Below are 20615 nucleotides of genomic sequence, written 5' to 3' on the forward strand. Positions count from 1 at the left end.
CATTGTGGGAAGGGAGGCCGGTGCAGCCGTGGCTGCCATCTTAGCAACTCCTGGTGTTGCGGCCTTGTTGTTGGAGGCGGTCTTCGTGGCGGCCGTCGACCTCAGGGAGTGACAGAAAGTCAGCCGGCTGACAGTTTTCCTTCCCCCGGCTTCAACGGGACGGCCAGCCTGCGTCTGGAGTCAGAGGCTAAAGAAGCTAGGCGCGCGCGGGGCCCGAGGCCAGCGGTTAGTCACAGCGTCGCCCGGAAGGATGGGCCGGTCTCGGAGCCGGAGCTCGTCCCGCTCCAAACACACCAAGAGCAGCAAACACAACAAGAAGCGGAGCCGGTCCCGGTCGCGGTCCCGGGACAAGGAGCGCGTGCGGAAGCGCTCCAAATCCCGGGAAAGTAAACGGAACCGGCGGCGGGAGTCGCGGTCCCGCTCGCGCTCCACCAACACGGCCGTGTCCCGGCGCGAGCGGGACCGGGAGCGCGCCTCGTCCCCACCCGACCGCATCGACATCTTCGGGCGCACGGTCAGCAAGCGTAGCAGCCTGGACGAAAAGCAGAAGCGAGAGGAGGAGGAGAAGAAAGCGGAGTTCGAGCGGCAGCGAAAAATGTGAGCGCCAGCGGGGGAGGGGCGGGAGCCGGGGAACGAGCTGGGGGGCGGGGAGAGTGGGAAATTGGGGCGCGGGGCAGGTGGGGCTGGACGGGGAGGTTGGAGGGGTTGCAGGAACCCGCCCGAGAGCCTGCGTACGGGCTGTGGAAAGCCTGAGGCAGGACAGCCCCACGAACTGGTTGGGAAGGAGAATAGTGGGGCTTGAGCAGGAAAGGCTTAAGAGGGGAGAAAGCGATTTTGGCGCGCGCGAGGGAAGGAGAGTGCCGGAAGTAGGGGGTGGAGTTCTGAGTGGTGTTGGAGAGCTGCGTCGGCTATAGGGTCGAAGAATAAACCAGCCAGAAGACGTGTTTGAAAAGCATTTGCAGGCCCGCTGGAGAAGAGCAGGAAGGAATTAACCCGTGGGATGCAAATCGCAGCTGTCTAGAGCGCTCTTGTATTGCAACTTAAATATGCGACTGGGATTCTCTGGAATGAGACACTAGCTGATCGGACACCCCTAGAAATACATTTTACTTTAATGTATTCATATTGTTAAAAATGTGGCGGTCGCTTTTCTTTTCTTGGGCTTACTTAGTTTTTGTTTTTTTTGAAGTGTAAAAACAATGCACAAACCTTAAGTGTATAGTAGATAAGTGGTGACACCTGCGTTCACCTGCTTAACCACAATCCCAATCAAAGCCTACTCTTTCTTAATTTTGATTTATATTCTTCTGTAGCAAACTTCTGTGCATTCCTGATAATTGTTTCCCCTTCTAAACCTGCTGTTTAGAAGACACTTGAATATTTGCTTTTATTTATGTTTTGCTTTGCCCACATACAGAACTTTCATGTAAGGAAAATCTGAGTCACAGTAAGGCTCTTAACATACTATTTGGGTAAACTGTATTTCTGAAAAAAAGCCACTTCAAGGGCAGAAGGAGCCCTTGCCATTCACTAGAAAGCTATGACTTGTAGGAAAGTGAAAGAAAATGTGGTATGTGAAGATGAGAACCATTTAGCAAGCTGCACATAAAGAGATGAGAAGAAATATAGGGATGAAAATGAGAAAATAGAGCAGCCATGTAGTTCCAAGTTAGTAGAAGAAAACTTCTATTAGCATTTATGAAGGAGAGGGCAGCTACCTGTACACAGAATTTTGTGTGCCATGTGGTAGGCACTACCTAATGTGTTCTGTTGCCTTAGAAATGCAAAGGTAACAGTGGCAAGACCTAGGTTTTGGAGCCATGCGAATGGGCAGAAGTCATCTGTCTACAAGTCCCTATTGGTTAGTTCATTCAACTAATATTTTTTGAGCATTTAATGTGCCAGACTCTATGCTAGGTACTGTTAATATAAAAATGATTGACCCCTCTCCAAGATCTTGATCTAGCTTAAAGACAGGTAGCCAGGTACTACTGCAGTGTGTATATTCAGTGATGGTGATGTGATTGTAGAAAGGAAGCATCTAGGATGGTTAAACCCTTAGTTCTCCCAAGGAATGAGTGGTGGGTAAAGATAGAGACTGTCAGGCTAAGTATAGGAGGATACATGTGAACCAAAGGAGAACTCTACTGCCAGAATAAAGGAAGGGAGACAGAATGGTCTGAAGTGGGGTAAAAAGGTTAATGTTAGTTGGAACATGAAGTACTTTAAGTAGTTGAGTCAAGGAGTTACTGGAGAGGTAAAATAGAGAGTGGTAATTGTGGGAAAGGTCTTGTGTGCCATACTAAGGAACTTAGAAACAGGAGAGACTTTTAAGCAGGTAAATGCGGTCTTTCCACCCCCCACTCCCCAAAAGAAACAAACAAAAAAAACCAGATAACTAACTGCTGTATAGTATAGAAACTAGTTACATTAAGTGGACACAAGAGTAGTGTGGGAGCAGTTGTTGGAATGGAAGAGAGGGACAAATTTAAGAAACATTAAGAACAAATAAATTGGATATGAAACAAGAGAAAGAAAGCATTAATTCAGGCCCTCATGCTTATGTTGTGGCTATTGCATCTCAGCCACCAAATGTTAAGTAACTACTGTGTGTCAGACACTGGTTAAAATGTCAGAAACCCAATGGCTAGGGGAGAGAGAAAAATCAAAGGGAGTTTCCATTTTATACTTGCACTGTGGGTACTCATTTTTGGATATAGTGAGTTTATCCAAGGTTAATATGGGGGACAAGCCTGGGGGAAACCTTGAGAGTGTAGAATGACCCAGGAAGAGTGGGTGGAAAAGAGTAGTTGGCCCTAGGGACAGAAAAAACCTTAGGGAATGTTTGTATTTAGAGTTGGATGGAGGAAGACATGCACATAGTGGAAGCACAGAAAAGGTACCAGAAGAATGTCTAGTGAGTGTAAAGTGTATTTTCAAAAGGTCCAGTGTGAATCTTCTGTTGTAAGATTGGAAACTGGATTGTTTTGCCATTTACAATTCTGAGGCCTTGAATAAATCACCTACTAGTGAGCTTATTTTCTCATCTGTGAAATGGAGATACCTGTCTTTCTTATTATGAAGATTAGAAATAGTGCATGTAAAATATCTAGGCAATGCTTGACATATAGTGCGCCTCAACAGATAATGTTATATAATATAATTTATGTACATATGGGCAGATCGAGCCTGGCGAATTTAAGCAGTGATCTTGCTAGTTATAATCTTAATTCAGTAAAAGGCAAATCTTAACATTCAAAAAAAAATTTTTCTTTCTCATTTCGAATAGCTAATTTACCTGGCTCAAAATTCAATTCAAAAGCTCTCTCTCTCCTGTGTCCCAGCCATTTAGTATGGTTCCCTCTTTCCTTTCCCCTGCACCCTTCTTATCACTTTCATATTTATTCTTTTGAGATGCTTTATGTATGTTGTATTAACTGTTGAAAAGTGGGCAGCTGAAAATGACTTGCAGCAAATCAGGAAACTTAATGAAATAGTAACTTATTGTAGCCTGTGATATCTAGGTTTGAGTACGCTTAGTGTTCAACTGCATGATAGATCGAGAGCCTTCTCAATTATCTAAACTGAATCTGAGATCAATATGAGCGATTCTTCAAAGAGCAAAGAGTAGCTTTTATGAATATATTTAGTAGATGGAACTATGTATTTTGGGGAGGTTAGTGCTTTGAGGCAGAACGTCAGGGCATAAGATCTCTCCGGCGTTTGTAAGAATTTTACAAATTTTTTAAATGATTATTTTGATATTTAAATCTTTGTACATGGGTGCATGTCTTTGCCTCTCAGATTTGTCCTGGAGAAACAATGAAGGGTGCTTAAGATCATTAGCTTTGGAGTCTATACAATTTGAAAGTCACCTCTCAGCAACATGCAGTGCGCTGGAGCCCAGGAGTAAACTGCTTTGTCTCAGGAACCATCAAAGTGTAAATGATGACATGGTGCATAAAGCTGTAGGCAGAGTATTTAGTACCTATTCAGTACTGAGTAAATGCTGTTTGCTAATATTATGAAGCAGTTCCCATGAGTAAGCTCCTAGGGTTGAGTTCATACATTTTAAAGACGTTTTCAAATAATATTGAAAGTTGCTCTGTACAAAGTGCTACTCTTTAAACAATACTGTTTTGTTTTAATAGTTGCCATTTAAAAATTGATTGTGACTGGTGTGTTTAAAATACCTGAGAGCATGGAGAAAATGTAGACCTAATGTTATCCCATTTCCATTGAAAAACTTGAAGATTTTCTTTCAGTTCTTTCATCAGTGGCCCAGAATCTTGGCAAGGGAATGGATTCAGCAGAAGAGGCCGATGAAAAGATTAGAGTGTTAAAAGAACAATAAGAGAGACAACTCCTATGGCAAAAGTTTTAAAGAGTAGAGAGGCAATTATATGATACATCTTTTGAAAGATACTAATGACCAAAAGTGTTTTTCTTTTCAAGAAAGTTTAGTGTCTCTTAGGAAGCTTAGCTGCTTTATTATGATAATAAATTTGTCATCAATAAAGTTTAACTCATGCTTAATTCAGTTGTACACATGCCCATTGGTTTTATGAATTCAGTATGTATAGGGAGGAGAATTAAAGCAATATTGAACTTTATTTCAGCACTGGATCTAAAATCTGATTTAATTAATTAATTTTTTTCTGATTTACTGAAGTAGCAATTTTAATCTTACCAGGAATAACAGCAACAACAGAAATTATATTCTTGATAATACTTGTAAGTGAGCAGTTCTGCTGTGGTGCCATGACCTTGCCTGTCTCCATGTAGGACACAGCAGCAAGACTTAATTATAGTCATAGTGGGCTGCCCTGTGGTTCCTCCAGGAACAAAGAGAGATAAGCAGCCTTGTGAGAAACTCCAGTAGGCCATTTCTCATCCTCCTGGTTTCAGTTGAACTTGGGACTTCCCATTTGCCCTCCCCTTCAGGCTATAAAACTACTGAACTGTAGTTAGAATTGACTCCTTAGCAGCAGAGCAGCCCACCACCACCTGTGCTTGCACTGCCTGTCACCTGGCCCCTGTGGTTTGGTGTCCCATCAGTGGGAGCAGAGAAATGGGGAGCTAACACCATGCTGATCTGGCTTTTGCAGTAAGTTTCCCCTCTTTTTTACTTTATGTGAACAGTTTATTTGGAACTTTTTACAATTGTCTTTCTCTTAGGAATTTTAAAATAAAGTTTCTTCTTAGGCTTCTCCATATTTACGTAAGAACCAACAAGCAAAATGTATGTGTGTGGGTGTGTATACTTTTAAAACTTTGCATTATGAAAACTTTCCAACTCATGCAAAAGTAGAGAGAATGTTACAATATTAATATATCCATTCATTTAGCTTCAGCAGTTGTCAGTGTTACTTCATCTATTTTTCTCTTCTTCTGGATGAAGTAGATAGTATTTTTCTATTTGAAATATAGTTTAATTTCCATTGAAATAGCTGTCTGATTTCCTTTAGATGTCCCTGGCTATTCATGTTTAGTGTTGGGGTATTTGTTCTCTTTTCCTGAGTTGTTATAAAGGCTTTTTGAAACTACCCTAATGCTATGTTTCATTGGAAGTTAAAAAAGAATTAAAAAAAAAGAATTACAGTGTGTTAGGCTTCTGTATCTTAGTTTTTAAATAAAAATTGCTAATAATGTAGTGTTGGGGAGGAGATATTTAAGAAACAAGCAACACTGTCTTCAGAATGGGTATTCTAAATATCTAGAACCTAAAAGAAGTTATGCTTTCTCAAGTAGCTACTATCTCCTTGACAGAAAAACATAAAGATTTTAAATGCAGAAACTGAAATGAATCAGAATGTTAAAGATACATTGGTGTTAGTGTGGTATCTCTGTGAATAAGTAACAAGAGTTGAGAATGAAAGCACTTGAATGGGAATTGAATCACCCCCAAAAACAGAGTTGAGTTAAAATGAATTGGGCGTTTAATAGTCACTTAGAAACTATAAAGTCTTTATTAAACACAAAGAAATTAGTCAAATTAATTTTAATGTAGTCCCAATCTATCTCAAAATAATTTTAATTGTAATCAAATAAAAGTATTTGAGATCTTTTATATTTTTTCTTCATACTGATCTTCAATTCAGACTAGACACATGAAGTGGTATAAAACGTGCAAGATTTCCAGTATAATTCTTTGATAAATATCAGAATTTTCAGCATAGAATTTTAAATAAATAAGTTGGTTCATAATATCTGTGTGAGATTAAAATAGTTAAAACAGTATTATGGTTCCGTGGACCTTTTGATAGAACTGATGATAAATACATGTTTTCAGTCCACTTTCTCATTTAATTGAAAATCAAATAACAAATGAAAGAAAAGTTACAGTAGTAAAGTTCAGAACCTGAAGGTGGTCTACATTTTTACTAAAAGCTACACAGCTATTGCCTTAGCAATCTGAATCTCTTTGAGTCTGTATTCTGACTTTGGAGGGAAGGAGAGGGAGAATGAATTTAGCTGGTCTGAATTGCTTGCTATATAGTGGTTGCTCCTGACTTCTTTGTAGCTCAACTCTTAGACTGGGTAGATTGGCAGATGAGCAAATCCATATGTTTCATAGCTTAAAGTTGGTAACAAAAGTAGATTTCCTGTTTCAGATTTGCTCTACATTCCTAAATTAAGACTAATGAATTAAGCTCTTTGAATATACTAGTTTTTTTATTCAGAAAATGATAGAGGGAAAAAACTCTCATATTTATTTGAATTTATCACTTAACATCTTGGTATCATTTCCTTAACTGTTAGATGAAAATGAATTGTAAAATCATAGAAATATATAATGAGGTGCAATTATGAGGTTACCTATTTTACAGATTTATAACTAGTTTCAATTTTTAAGTTTATTATGTCACCTAAGTCATTTTTCCCATTTTGTTTGCTAGTCGGCAGCAGGAAATAGAAGAAAAACTCATCGAGGAAGAAACAGCACGAAGAGTGGAAGAATTGGTAGCAAAAAGGGTAGAGGAAGAATTGGAGAAAAGAAAGGATGAAATTGAGCGAGAAGTTCTCCGAAGGGTGGAGGAAGCCAAGCGCATCATGGAAAAGCAGTTGCTCGAAGAACTCGAGCGACAGAGACAAGCTGAGCTTGCAGCACAAAAAGCCAGAGAGGTAACGCTCGGTCGTTTGGAAAGTAGAGACAGTCCATGGCAAAACTTTCAGTGTCGGGTGTGCCTCCTCAGTTCAGAAAGAGATGGAATACAGACTAATTCCTTTCTCATCTAAACTTAACATTGCTGCGAAAGTTAATTTTTTAGCCTATTCAGAAGTGCTGACATTTAAAAGTTATTTTCATAAAACGTATTCAAGGAAACTTTGATTTACTGGAACTGGCTTACATATTTGAGAAGTGTTTGAAACTTTTGCCATGGCTGCAGGACTTAAATTCTTTTTTTGGGAGGGTGGGGGGACACAGGGAGTGGTAAAGGGAAAAGGTTAAAAATCCACCTGTGGTTATGTATTCTTTCCTGTTTATCACTCATTACTTAGACTGTGAGAGGCTTTTGCCTTCAGTCAGATTTAAAAGAGCAGGGCCTAACGTTGAGTGACAAAAGCACCTGCTTTTTGACAAATAGGTTTTCTTGCTCTTTTTTTCCTTGTTTAATCCCTCATCCCCTACCCCAAATTCTGCTTCAACACAGTGGACTAATTCTAGGATTCTGATCGTAAGGCCCTCCATTTTCCTAATGTGTTTCAAAAAATCTTTTTAGGAAAAATGTCCAGATTATTCATCCACTTTTTTAGTATCTACTAACAACTCCTTTTTTTCTCTAGAGAGTTATGAAGGAACAGGTTGTCCTTGTCTGGAGTCAAGCTAAACACATGATTTGTTTTATCAGCAGCTGGAGCAGAAGTTGAAAATGTCTTTCTGTGAGACAGTAATTTGCTACTGAAGCTTTATGGCTTATTTGCACTGATTACTCCAGGATCTTAAAACTTGTTGAAAGTCACTGAAACACTCAAGGCAAATTACTTTACAGTACTGAGTGTCCCTCAAAATAGTTTGCATAATGAATATGAATTCCATTGGTATGTGCTACAGGAAATCCTGTTATATTTTCTTGAATTGAAATATTTAACTCAAAATATAAGACTCATTGTCATTTTTAATCTCGGCATCATTATCATGGACAAGTTGACATATTCTCTGTTTTCCAGTAAGCTTAGCTTTTTAAATGTATTTTCCCTTGTGCTGTCTTTAATTAGATATACATGTCTATATTTGGTGGATATCAGACTAAATGCAATTGAATGTAATGAAATTTTTATATCAGCGCTTTTAATAATGAAGATATTTTTGGAGTAATGGTGCTGTCTTGTAGCGAGTTATTAATCATAGGAAGATTTTTTTTCTCTTCATGTGCTTTTTGTTTCATATTAACAATTTTTTTTTACACGGACACAACCCTCTGACAGACTTTCCAAATATTAAAATCATTTGAATATGTATGCTGTGGTCTGAACACTGCCCAAGCCATCAAGCAATCTTCATATAGTTTGCATTATAAAGTCTCATTAAATTCTCCAAGAAAAAATAAATTATAGAATTTTATTTCCTGACTATGCACCCCTTGGATTCCTGAATTTCAGATCAGACTGTAGATGACAAGATAAGCTGCCTTTAGAAATTGTCAACATCTGAATGTTAAGTCCATTTTCCCCATGGAAGAAGCCCTTAGTTCCATGAAGTATGGATTACCATTTGTATTTTTCACTAACAGTAAATGTATTTTTCTTATTAATTGTTTGCCTTAGGAATGATGAATTACATTTTTTGTTCCTTCTTACCATAAACATCTGCATTCCTCAGCTCAGCCTTCCTTGTATGTTGTTTCTTTATAAATGGTTGAGCTGCTGATGCAGGTATTGCCAAGCTAACAGTACAAATCATTTTAAAGAGGAAGCTGGCGCGTATGGCAGCCGAGGAGCACACTCTGCAGGACACTGGACAAGACAGTAAATATTCAACTTTTAATGCTGATTAAAGGAGTATAGGTAAAGAATACGTAGGTATACATAATTGGTGAGACAAATATTCACTTTATTTATATTTTATATTATTTTTTTAATTTGGTAAATACTATCCAGTTTTGTAGTTGTCCTTGTTGATTTGTGTGATATTAAAATATTAGTAATAATTGCCAGGAAACTATCAATTAGGGAGGGTTTAGTCGGTTGCTGTTTGGACTGGGAGGGATGATTGAAATTTAGTGTTAGAAACAAATTTTAGTGGCTGCACAGTTTATCATTTGTCAGACAGAAGGTAGCTATAAAGCTACCCTGTTAAGTCAGATCAAAAAAGTTCAGAGGAAGATTAGTAAATATTTATCAATAAAAATAAACATTTTATTTTTCTAACATCTAAACATGTCCTCCCCTTTAGGAGGAAGAACGTGCAAAACGTGAGGAGCTCGAGCGAATACTGGAAGAGAATAACCGAAAAATTGCAGAAGCACAAGCCAAACTGGTATGTATAAAGCATACTTAAATAGTATTTTGTATTTGTGTTTTTTCCCAAATTTTGTGGAATGATTTTGCACTGTATAATTATTTTTAGGTTTCTCAGGGCCATTTTAAGGGATATGAGGCGAGAGTAAAATAAAATAGTTGACTAGATTTTAGCTGTTGTGTCCCAGAGTAATCTATTTGGAGGCAATCCAGAATAATTTCTAATTAATCTGAAGAAAATTCCAAAATTTACAGTGACTTAACAGGTTTCCTGGGGACAATTGCACTATCATCATCCCCTAATTTTTTTTTTTAGCCTGACCTCGTTCACATTTCTCCTATGTCTTAAAAAAAAAAAAGAGAAGCAGCATTTCACTTCTCATTTCTTTACTTGTTGCCAATTACTAGATGGAATAAGTACCTAGTATATATTTGCTAGTAAGTATACCAGATTGATGAATTCTTTTTCCTATTCAAAGTTTATAATCAAGGATACAGAGACTTAATTATGACATGATACGGATATGTAAAAGGTGATGTCAGCAATTTTTAAATTTTAATAGGCCAATATAAGAATTTTAAGGTAATTTTTTTAAAATAGAAAAAAATATGATGAAGAATAAAGCTAGGCTTTAAGGACTATGGATATAATCCAGAAAAAAGGAGAATAGTCAAGTGTTACTGTGTAAGGAAAAACCTTTTCCCCATGAAGGTGGCATATGGGAATTCTACTTCAAAGTAAGACTGTAAGTCAGAAATGGAAATAAATTTACTTAGGATGAATGGGTGATTAGTGGTATTTAAAACCCAAGAATGGAGACACAGCCCAGAAGGAACTTGGTTCTAGACATGTAGAAAAGTTTTGTCTATTTAGAATTGTGTCGAGAATAATGCAGCCATAGGAGGACATTTGCTGCTAAGTCATACTGATGACTGGAGAGAAAGAAGCCAGTTGCAAGTTCCAGTTAAATGGTTTAGAAAAAATATATTCTGTGATGGTGTTTATAAAAGCACCGAAAAAGATCTGGGTGGATCTAAGTAATTCACAGCAGACCCCTTTGAGAGTAGGGGTGAAAAGACGACCACAGATAATGTGTCCCTAGTTGATAAGAACGTATAAAGTTAAAACTATGGGAGTAGTTGGTTCCAGAGCATGATCTTTTAAAAGATAGTGTGTCCTAGGTAAGAGCCAATGCTAGAAATATCCTGAGTAATATTGCTATCCTAGTTATTTCGAAGGCCATAATGGAAGGGGAAGACTTGATCCTGCTTTTCTAATGAAAAACTTAAAATCTGCTTTGGTAGAAAAAGCGATATGAATTGAATAGATAAGGAGTCATTATGAGATATATTACTACATGCTCATTAATAAGTATGTGATGCTTTTTTTAGTGATTGCATATAAGGAGAAAATCTCAGTGCAGGTAGGACTTAAGAAAGTATGAATCTTAATTTGACTTTTGAAAGTTGGGCTTTGACCAATAAATACAGTCTAGTTTGTAAGGGCATGGTTATTTCCAGAAGAGAGGAACAGTGTAACTGGTATTTAAAACATCGAAGCAAAATTACTGAGCAGGTAGGATAGAATTTCTCTGAAGGCTTGATAAGAGGTTGGATAGTGTTCAGTTTGTGAGTGGCCTGGAATGCCAGATTGTGACTTCTAGAGTAAAGTTTCTTACCTTAGTCTGCTCTGCCAAGATATTGATCCTTTCTGACCCAGGGTGGGTGTCTGGGTGGCTAGGGACAGCTTGGCCTCTATATTCTTCTGGCAGCCTTTTTTGTTTACCCTCATGAACTATAAAAATATAATTTTCTGTGTGTCATTACTGGAAAAACATTAGCAAGTATAGAGCAGTGTTTCTCAAGTGGTGGTTATTGGCCACTTTTTTGTGTTTTAATTCCAGTCATCTCAGACTTCTACTTTTGCAAAATATAATTAAGGTGAATTGTTAGAAAAATGAGGTCAAAATTGACTATAAAAGCTTCTAAAACACTTACATACCTTGTTTTGGATCTGTTAGTTTGTAAACTGTCACTGGTCCACAGGCTATACTTAGACTAGTACTATTCAGAACATTTGTGTTTGACCTGATAGACTGTGGTGGCGCTATTCTGACTTCCTGTTACCGATAAAACTCCAGTGAAAATATGTCTTAAGGAAAAGAAATTTTAGTTTGGAAAATTTTGGTGAGAATGTGTACATAATTAACTAATTTGCTTCTTGTGTTCAGTAAAGTTTGAAGCATAAGAAATTATTGTTGATATTAGAGAAAATTCAGTTTTATTTGGTTCTGTTGGTAGTCATCCACTTGTAGGGAAAGTAGAACATTCTGTGTGTAGGGGACAAATGTTATTGTATAAAGATACAGGGCACATATTGAGGATTCTTTCATTTTTATTGCCCTTTCCTCTCCCTCTCATTTTTTTGAGTACACAATTCTTTGATCTTTATACATGTTTATTAAGAAATATTACATGGAATATATTCAAAGCTCCATGAAAATAATAAGTCATTTAAGAAAGGAAGAGGAAATAGTGTTGTAAACAGCATGGGACTTTTCTTGATCATGTTAGTAGTAGTAGTTTATCTTGTTGAACCCAGTAGTCTTGTTTGCTTCATGACGTAATAAATGTGGTAGTAATATGGATCGGTTCATTGTTTCTGTATAAAGCAAGAAGAATGGGATGCTTTCTCTCACGAGGGAGCAAGAAGATTGGCCAAGCTTAACTATTCATGTAATCAATATTGAGAAACTAATATGTTTAAAAAGCAGTTTGAAGATAAAACTAGACAAGCCATAAAATTCTCGTAGAATTTACTGTATTAATTGTGGAGAAATGGATAAGTCTAATAAAAGTTAACTAATAGTAATGGAAATATTTGGTAAGTTGTATGGATAATGCAAGATAATTGACATAATTGCCTTGGGAACCTTCCTAGAAGAGATAATCCTAAACTGGGTTTTGATAGATAGTTAGAAATTGACTTTAGGATGGGGACAGGAGTGTGAAGAAAAAGAAGCAGGTCAGAGGCCTTTCTGAAGAATTAGAGTAGAGGCAAGAGTGTGTGAGATCTCTCAGGCTAGTGGGAAAAGTAGTAATAGTTGTAGTAATAAACCAATTTTATGTGTAGTAAGAAGTTTGTGTGATAAATAGCAGATGAGGTTTTCAAAGGAGATTAAAGATAAGAAAATACCCTGAGGGAGATTTCTTAAACATTATAATCATGAAAGAATAGTACAACCTTACAAATCAATAAAGACCAGCTCCTTAATGGAGGAATGGGGAGAGGAATAAATGAAAGATATAAAAGAGGTAATACATGTAAGTAGAAAGAAAAGTAGCTATAATAATTTCCTGAAAAGATATCCCAACCTCAATAGGGAAGCAAAGAAATGACCTCTCTCTAATACTAAATATCAAATTAGAAAATACTTTTTTTTTTTTTTTCATTAGTAGCAAGTGTTGGCAAGGATATGGTATAAAGAGACCCATTATATGGAGATCCTGGGAGTTTAAAGGGATATGACCATTTTAGGAAATAACAGAAAAATCAGTAAATATGAGGAACCTTATGTTAATTCTGCTTTTACGAGTTTATCTCATGGAAACTGAACCATATACAAATAAATTTACACACAAAGACGTTCTCTCCGTATTTAGAATTGTAAAAATTGCCCAGGTTCTTAAGATAAACTATAACATAAATACAGTGGATTTTTCTGTAGTCAAAAAGAATTTGATAATACAGGGGAGAAATGGCTAAAACACAGTATGCTGCTAATTTGAAAAATATTTGCATATTTTATAGATGGGAAATATGCAAAGTGCTAAGAGTAGTTATCTCTAATTGGTAGACTTGTATGTAACTTTAAACTTATGATCACACAAAAATATTAGTAAAGAAAGTAAATTTAAGCCATATTTTGACTTTTAAGTAGGTCTTTGTGGCAAAAGTTCAAAGATTGGTCTCGGTATTGACTATAATAAGAAATACATTAGCTTAACCACATGGATGTTCTCTTGTATAAGAATCATGTTAAGTGTAAGAGTAAGAGTAAGTTTCGCTCATTTCAATTCCAAATTGTTTTATCAAGATATTTGATGATATTTGTCCATAAGGAGGCAAAAAACTTAACAGTAGATATATTTGATTTATCTAATCAAATAAGAATATAACTGTAGCTTGGTTTGACCTGGCTTTTTGGCAGATTGGTTCCTAGTTCTTGGATTAGCACTGGCAATGCACAAGTATCTTCAGATATTTAAAGGGCTGTTTTTAATAACAATAAAGAATTTTTATTTTCATTAAAATGTTAAAAAGTAGCACTTAAATTTTTTTTAAGTTCTCTTTTCTATACCATTTTTTTAATGATGCTCCTGGCAAAAGCCCAGATATTCTGAAATGTATATGAATCTTATTCATAAAAGGAAACAGACTAAGAAAGGTGATAGATATTACTGTAGAATAAAATATGTTCTTCCAAGAGATTCTGTCAGTAGCAAAAAAGACCTTCAAACTATCCCCTAGTGTAGGTGATAGATAGGAAAATGGAACCTGGTTGGTTATTCTGCATATAAATACCTAAACTATAATAAAGACTGACAATTTCTAATAGACTTGTAAACACGCTAAGAAGGAAAAATCAGTTTTAACTGTGGGGGCTTTCTTTGAAGTTTTAAAATATATGCAAATTATAAGTCCTAGATTTACAGAATGATGCCTCAATTTAATATTGAAATAGTTTTCCCCTTACCTTTGCCAAATAGGGAGATTTACCATGTTCATTGTGCTTTAAGGCTTTGTACCTCAGCAGTTTGAGAGATGAAAAAATAATACCATGCTTGAAAATGAATTACATAATATATGTGTTCTACATACTTAAGTTTAAAGTAAACCAGATCTCACTTTGCATTTAAGAGATTCCTCTGAAAAGAGTTCATAGAAAAATGTAACCAAGGGTTTTTAAATGAGTTTGTGTTGTAAGCTGAAAAATATGCCCCCATACACTCCCAAAAGGGTATTTGTATCCTAATCTCTGGAACCTGTGAATGTTACCTTTTATGGCCCTCCCATAAAGAGTCTTTCCAGATGTGTTTGAGTTACGGGTCTTGAGATGGGGAGTTTATCCTGGATTATCCACTGTGCCCTAAATGCTATTACACGTATCCTCACAAGAAGGAGGCAGAATAATTTACTATATAACACACGTGAAGTTGAGACAGATCAGAGAGAGATTTGAGGATTCTGGCCTTGAAGATTGGAATGATATGTTCATAAGTCAAGGAAATCTTGACAGCCACCAGGAGCTGGAAGAGGCAAGGAAGACTGTCCCTTAGAGCCTCCAGAGAGAGCAAGACCCTGTTGACACCTTGATTTTGGTTCAGTGGCACTGATTTCAGACTTCTGTCCTCCAGAATAACTTTGTGTTATTTTAAGCTACCTAGTTTGTGATAATTTACTTAAAAATGCGGAAGTGGTTTTGAAATTTGAGAGTGAGTAGAAGCTGGAAGAATTTTGAGGCACATGATAGAAAGTGCCTAGACTGCTTTAAGAAGCCTGTCGGTAGAAATATGTACTTCAAAGACTCTTCTGGTAGGACTCAGAAGCAGCTGAAAAACATGTTATTGGAAACTGAAGGGAAGCCTTGTTGTAGTAAACCAAGCTGAATTGTGTCCTACAATTGTGTAGAAGGCAGAACTGAGACATTATAAACTTGCATATTTAGCTGAAGCTATTTCTAAGTAGAGTGTTGAAGATGAAGTCTGGTTCGTTCTTGCTGTTTATAGTAAAATTCAGTAAGAGGTAAGTTGAACTGATAAGTAAAAAGGAATGAGCACTTGATGTTTGGGGAAATTTTCAGCCTATCTAGATTACAAAAGATGCTAAATTAGGAAGTTCACTGTTAGAAAAACTTGCTCCATAAAGAAGGCCAAGAGTATGTCTGGACGATGTTTTGTTAATGTTGAAGAAATTATGTGTGTGATTCATAGGTTCCCTCAGCCACTTTAGGAACAGCCAGGATTAGATGAGCTTATCTAGGAAAAGTCTGGAGGAGCCTCTTATCTAATGGCTTGACAGACATAGGAGACCCACAATGTTTTCGAGGATGTAATATCAGCAGAAACACTGCCAACTTGGACTGAAAGGAACAGAGAGGGACATGATGATGAAAGGCTGCCAAGACTCCCACCAGACTCCACTCACATAGGAAAAGGTGATAATGAAGACAGAACAGAGATTTTAAGATACTGGCCTTGAATATTTGATGTTTCTACAAGCCAAGAAACCCTGGCAGTCATCAGAAGCTGAAAGAGACAAGGAACATATTCCTTTCTAGAGCCTCAAAAAAGAATATGGCTTAGTCAGCACCTTGATTTTGTTCTAGTGATACTGATTTCGGATTTCTTGCCTCCAGAATAAATTTCTGCTTTAAGCATCCAGTTTGTGGTAATTCGTTAACAGCAGTTATAGGAAACTAACAGTTGAAAAGAGAATGGGGCATTTATGGTAGAGTGAGCATATATAAGTTGAAACAGTATAGTACTTAGGATAGCTTATAGTGATAGATTTACACATTTTGAAAGATAGAAAAATATGGTCTGGCACCAAATGTAATTGTCAATTAAATATTTTAATTTGAAATGAAATAATAGTAAAGTTAGTTAATGATTTTCAATTAGTGAGAGGCTTATACCTACCTACCTGATAAGAGAAAAAGCCGATTTAAGATTAATGCATTCTGGGTAACTATTTAAAAAAAAAACTTTCTGGACATTTATGTATTGTGAAGAGTGGCTTGAAGGACAGAGACTGGAAACCAGAAAGCCACTGAGGCCAGTCAGAAAATAGGTACTTAAATTGCTAAGATGGCAGTAGAAACTGTAAAGAGAAAACTTAGTGAGTAATAAGGGTGTCCAGAGGGAGGAAGAAGAGGAAAAGTGAAGGGAAAGAGTGTTGTCTGAACCAGAGAAGACCTGTTGTAATCCTAACAGCCATACACTTAAGGAAAACTTCCAAAAAAGGGAGCGAATGACCAAGACAAAGGAACTGACCTGAAAGAACAGAGAGAAAGAAGTTAGGGTACAGAAGATTAAAAGAACCACATCAAGATGAGCACATTGTGAAATTTTAGGACATGAATGATAAAATCCTGAAGGTATCCGATTTCTTTTTGTGGGTATTATAGAGTAATCTCTAGAGTTGTGGAGGGCAGTGATTTTGTACCTTATATTCTTTACCAAGTGCAACTATTATTTCAGTTACTTTTTGAAGCTATTGTTTCCACTTTATGTAATATGAACACTCAGGAGATGTTATCTAACATCGACTTTTTAAAAATACATTTAAGGTTATAAAGGCAACAAAAAGGGATGTGAGAAGAAAGGGCTAGAAGGAGTGGTTTGGGTGGTGGTACAAATTCTCTTTAGATGGTAGCTAATGATATCCTATATTGATAGTTAGTATATAGCCTAAGGAGGTAACTATCAGAATAATTAAATTGCCATAAGCCCCTGGGGGTAGGGGTAGAGATTGCCTTTTTAAACCTTCTGTTACTGTTTTTAACCTTGTACATGAATAACTTCAAAACATTTTTAGTAAAACATAGTTTTTACTAAGGGTCAGTACATCAGATTTCTCTAATATTTTCTTATTTGTCAGTTACCTAAAGCGGGACACATACATTATACTTATGGAGGGGAAGATGAATCAAAGAATTAAAATTACAAGTCTCATAGAGGAACAGGATGTGTCTTGGAAGGTTAAAATGCAGAAATTCATACTTCTGAGTAGTGGCATGATTCTTAATTATATTTTCCATTGTTTCCTATCATTCTTAAAACGCTTGCTAAGTATTTCTATTCAGATTATTTTTTGTAAAATTTCATATGTATTTCAAGTAAAGAGTAGTAAATTTCAGTATCCCTGTTTTGCTAAAAACACTGCTGCTAAGGACCACCTTGATCTAAAATTTTAGGCAGTGTAAGAAGAATGCTTACAGTAATTTTTTAAAAACAGTAGGACCTCTAGGGTAAAGATGATTGGGACAGAAGATACTGGGAGGAGTGAATAGGCCTTTCTACTATAATGGTAGGTTTTGCTTTTGTGTATTTCATTTCACTAATCAGTTTTTGGAGTGGGGTGCAGGGTTGAAAGCCACCTTTGTGATACAGAACTTGGTAATGGGTGTAATGGCTCTGATATTGTGGATGTTAGCTTTCTCTTTGTCCAGGTAATCCTTAGAGGAGAGCTTATAGTTTATGTGTATACACATGCCTGTCCCTCCCCCATTGGGAACAATGCTTTCTTTGCATAAATTTGAAACAGAAGAGGGGAAAGGAAAGATGGACATTCTCCAGCAAGTAGGTTCATCAGGAAGGAACAGCAAGTCAGACAGTTACTGCAGAGGATGGATAAGGTTTAGAAGAGTACCTAACAAGGTATAAGGTACCCACAGAGATGAATGGGCAGGAAACCAGTATTTCATCACTTGAGAGCCATTTTATTAAAATGAGAGATGGCTTTGGTATTTGCTCAACTAGTCTTCCCCCCCCCGCCCCCCCAGGATGTAATTGAATAACATTTATACTTAATTTAAAGCTATAATAGAACAGAATACAAATATTTTTATGTAATGACAGAATGTTCACCTGTTCTTTTTTCAAAGTTATTTCATTATTAAGTGCTTTTAATAAGACACGATATGCTTAACATTGGGCATACCACTGTTACCTATGTCCTAGAGAGATTATAGCTCTCCCTTTACATACATACATACGTTTATCTCCTATATAGACCTAAATGAAACTGAAACGTTTATCTAATCTAAAGATAATTTCAGTGCCGTTGAATAAAAAAATTCTGTCTATAAAGGAAGTTACTTTAAAAATCTAATTTTTAATTTTTTGATTTGGTAATGTTATCTCATGATTCAATTTTTTCTTAAGAAAAATAGTGGAATTCCTCTGCCTTTCCTCCCATCCACCCACTTCCCATTCCTGTCTCCAAAAAGTATATTTAATTGCATTTTTGTTTATTTTTCCGGAGGTTAAAATGCATATATAGGCAGATATAAATACATTCATTTTTATGCTTTTTTCACAAAAATTGCATATGACACATAGTATTTGGTACTTTGCTTTTCTCAATAGTATAACTCGAAGGTTTTTCCATTTTTGTATATAGGGTATAATGGGGATTCCTTTTTTTTTCCTCCTTCTTTCAGCAGCTATATAATATTCTGTTTCATAGATCTATAATTTATTTAAAAGTCCCATATTAGTGAATATTTGGGTTTTCCAGTCTTATAAAAACTATGTATGCATTGAATAACCGTGTTCAATTTTGCATGAGTACAAGTTCACGTAGAAATTCGAGAAAACTAAATTGCTGTGTAAAAGTATTATGAAGATGTAATTTTAGTAAATACTGCCAAAATACTCTATATAAGATAGCATACTTCTGAATTTCTATCGTTAATATAGGGTTAAAAATGCTATCTCTGTGATTTTAATTAGATTTCTAGTATAAGTTGAGGTTGTGGTGTTCAAACCCTTTACTTCTAAAAGTTGTGATCTGCTTTCCTAGGGGTTGAGTTAGAATCTTAGGGAAAAGTGACTCTTGGTATTTATATTGGTAAGGGTTTCCCAAACATATGCACACATACTTTTACTCCAAATGTGTGACGATTTATTAAAACTGTGGATAAAGTAATTGGTATATGATTTCTCTAAAGATAGTCATAAGCAGATAATTCTTTCTGTTGTAGTTATCAGTGAAAGTTCAAGCAAGAAAGTGGTGATTTGAAATGGATTTTAATATACTGGTAGGATTTCAGCAGGAGGAAAAATGGCATGAGCTGGGGGGAAGGGGGCAAGATAGGATAATTTAAGAGAGAATAGTAGAAACAAAGTTGGAGCAAGATTATACAAATTTCTAAATAGTATGCTAATTTAGGAAGTTAAGCCATATTCTATGCACAGTGAAAAATCAGAAGTATGACAGCAGGAGAGGGTAATGTTCAAGCAAGGTGAGATTTGCAACATAATATGGGATGGACCAAAGGGCAGAGACTGGAAGTAGAAAACATTTTAGGTTTGTAAGAAATCCGAGGCCCTGAACTAGTAAGGTGGCAATGGAAATGGGAAAGAAACTCTAGATGAGAGAACGTAAAGGAAGAATTAAAAAACTTGGTGACTATTTAGGCAGTGTTAGGGAGAAAGGGAGAAGACAAAAGAAAGCTATAGAATGTGGTTAGCAGTAAGGAAGGTAGAAATGGCTGATGTGTTTTAGGGTTAGGCTAGAGGAATTTAAATCTTAAACATATTGAATTTTGAAAGTACCCAGAGGTCTCCCGGGTGTGTGTCCCGCTGGAAATGTAGCTTAGGAAAAAGATCTGAGAAATGGAAGATATATTTCAGCTCTATGTTGGATTTTCCATTTTATGAGAATACAAAGACCTAGAAATATCTGAATATCCACTGCTTTTCCATCTTTCCTACTCACCAGATTCCTGCTATTTTTAATTCTCATTTTATCTCCGAACTTACTTTATTTACAGTGGATTTGCCCCCACACACATACTCTACCTTCCACCTTTTAGTCTGTCACCACATGCATCAAACCTTTCCACACTCCCATCTTAAAAGTATAAAATAGAACCTCTTTGTGTTAATTATGTATTTAAATTGGGTTTTTTCTACCCACAAGGTAAAATTTGAATGTTTTATATTACACACCAGAGTCCATTACCTTTCCCATTTTCTGCCATACAGTCTATAATTCAGTCGCATTGAATTTTACTTTTCCTAAACAAAAACCTATCAGTGGAGACAAATAGGAGACTCAAGTCGAAGTGAACAGAAGAATGAAGAGGAAGATCACTAAACTTAATGTTAGTTTTTGGCTATCTAAAAAAATAATTTCAGTAGAATAATGAAGATGGAAGTAATGACTTTAAATTTTGAGTTTGAGAATAGGAAAGCATTCAAAGGATGCAGTGAATGTTTTAAGATCAGAGTCAAAAAAAAGGGGCAACACAGTGATAACAGATTAAAACGTCAAGGATTAGAGCAGGTTTTCTCATCCTCGGCACTAGTAACATTCCTTGTTGTGGAGGGCTGTCCTGTGCATCATTGTAGGATGTCTGGCA

General features: G+C 36.4%; 1 protein-coding gene across 1 annotated transcript in view; it reads left to right on the plus strand.

The window, feature by feature from the left end:
• The first annotated feature begins 4 nt into the window (after positions 1–4).
• ARGLU1 (arginine and glutamate rich 1) overlaps positions 5–20615 on the plus strand; it is a 22367-nt gene continuing 1756 nt past the window's right edge. Inside the window, exons 1-3 of the mRNA XM_011363184.1 lie at positions 5–597; positions 6900–7125; positions 9398–9481. Coding sequence (XP_011361486.1) covers positions 251–597; positions 6900–7125; positions 9398–9481 — 657 coding nt within the window. The 5' untranslated portion in view covers positions 5–250. The remainder of the gene's footprint in view (positions 598–6899; positions 7126–9397; positions 9482–20615) is intronic.

The sequence above is a fragment of the Pteropus vampyrus genome, unplaced genomic scaffold (genome assembly GCF_000151845.1).
Source record: "Pteropus vampyrus isolate Shadow unplaced genomic scaffold, Pvam_2.0 Scaffold83, whole genome shotgun sequence".
In the NCBI taxonomy this organism is placed as follows: domain Eukaryota; kingdom Metazoa; phylum Chordata; class Mammalia; order Chiroptera; family Pteropodidae; genus Pteropus; species Pteropus vampyrus.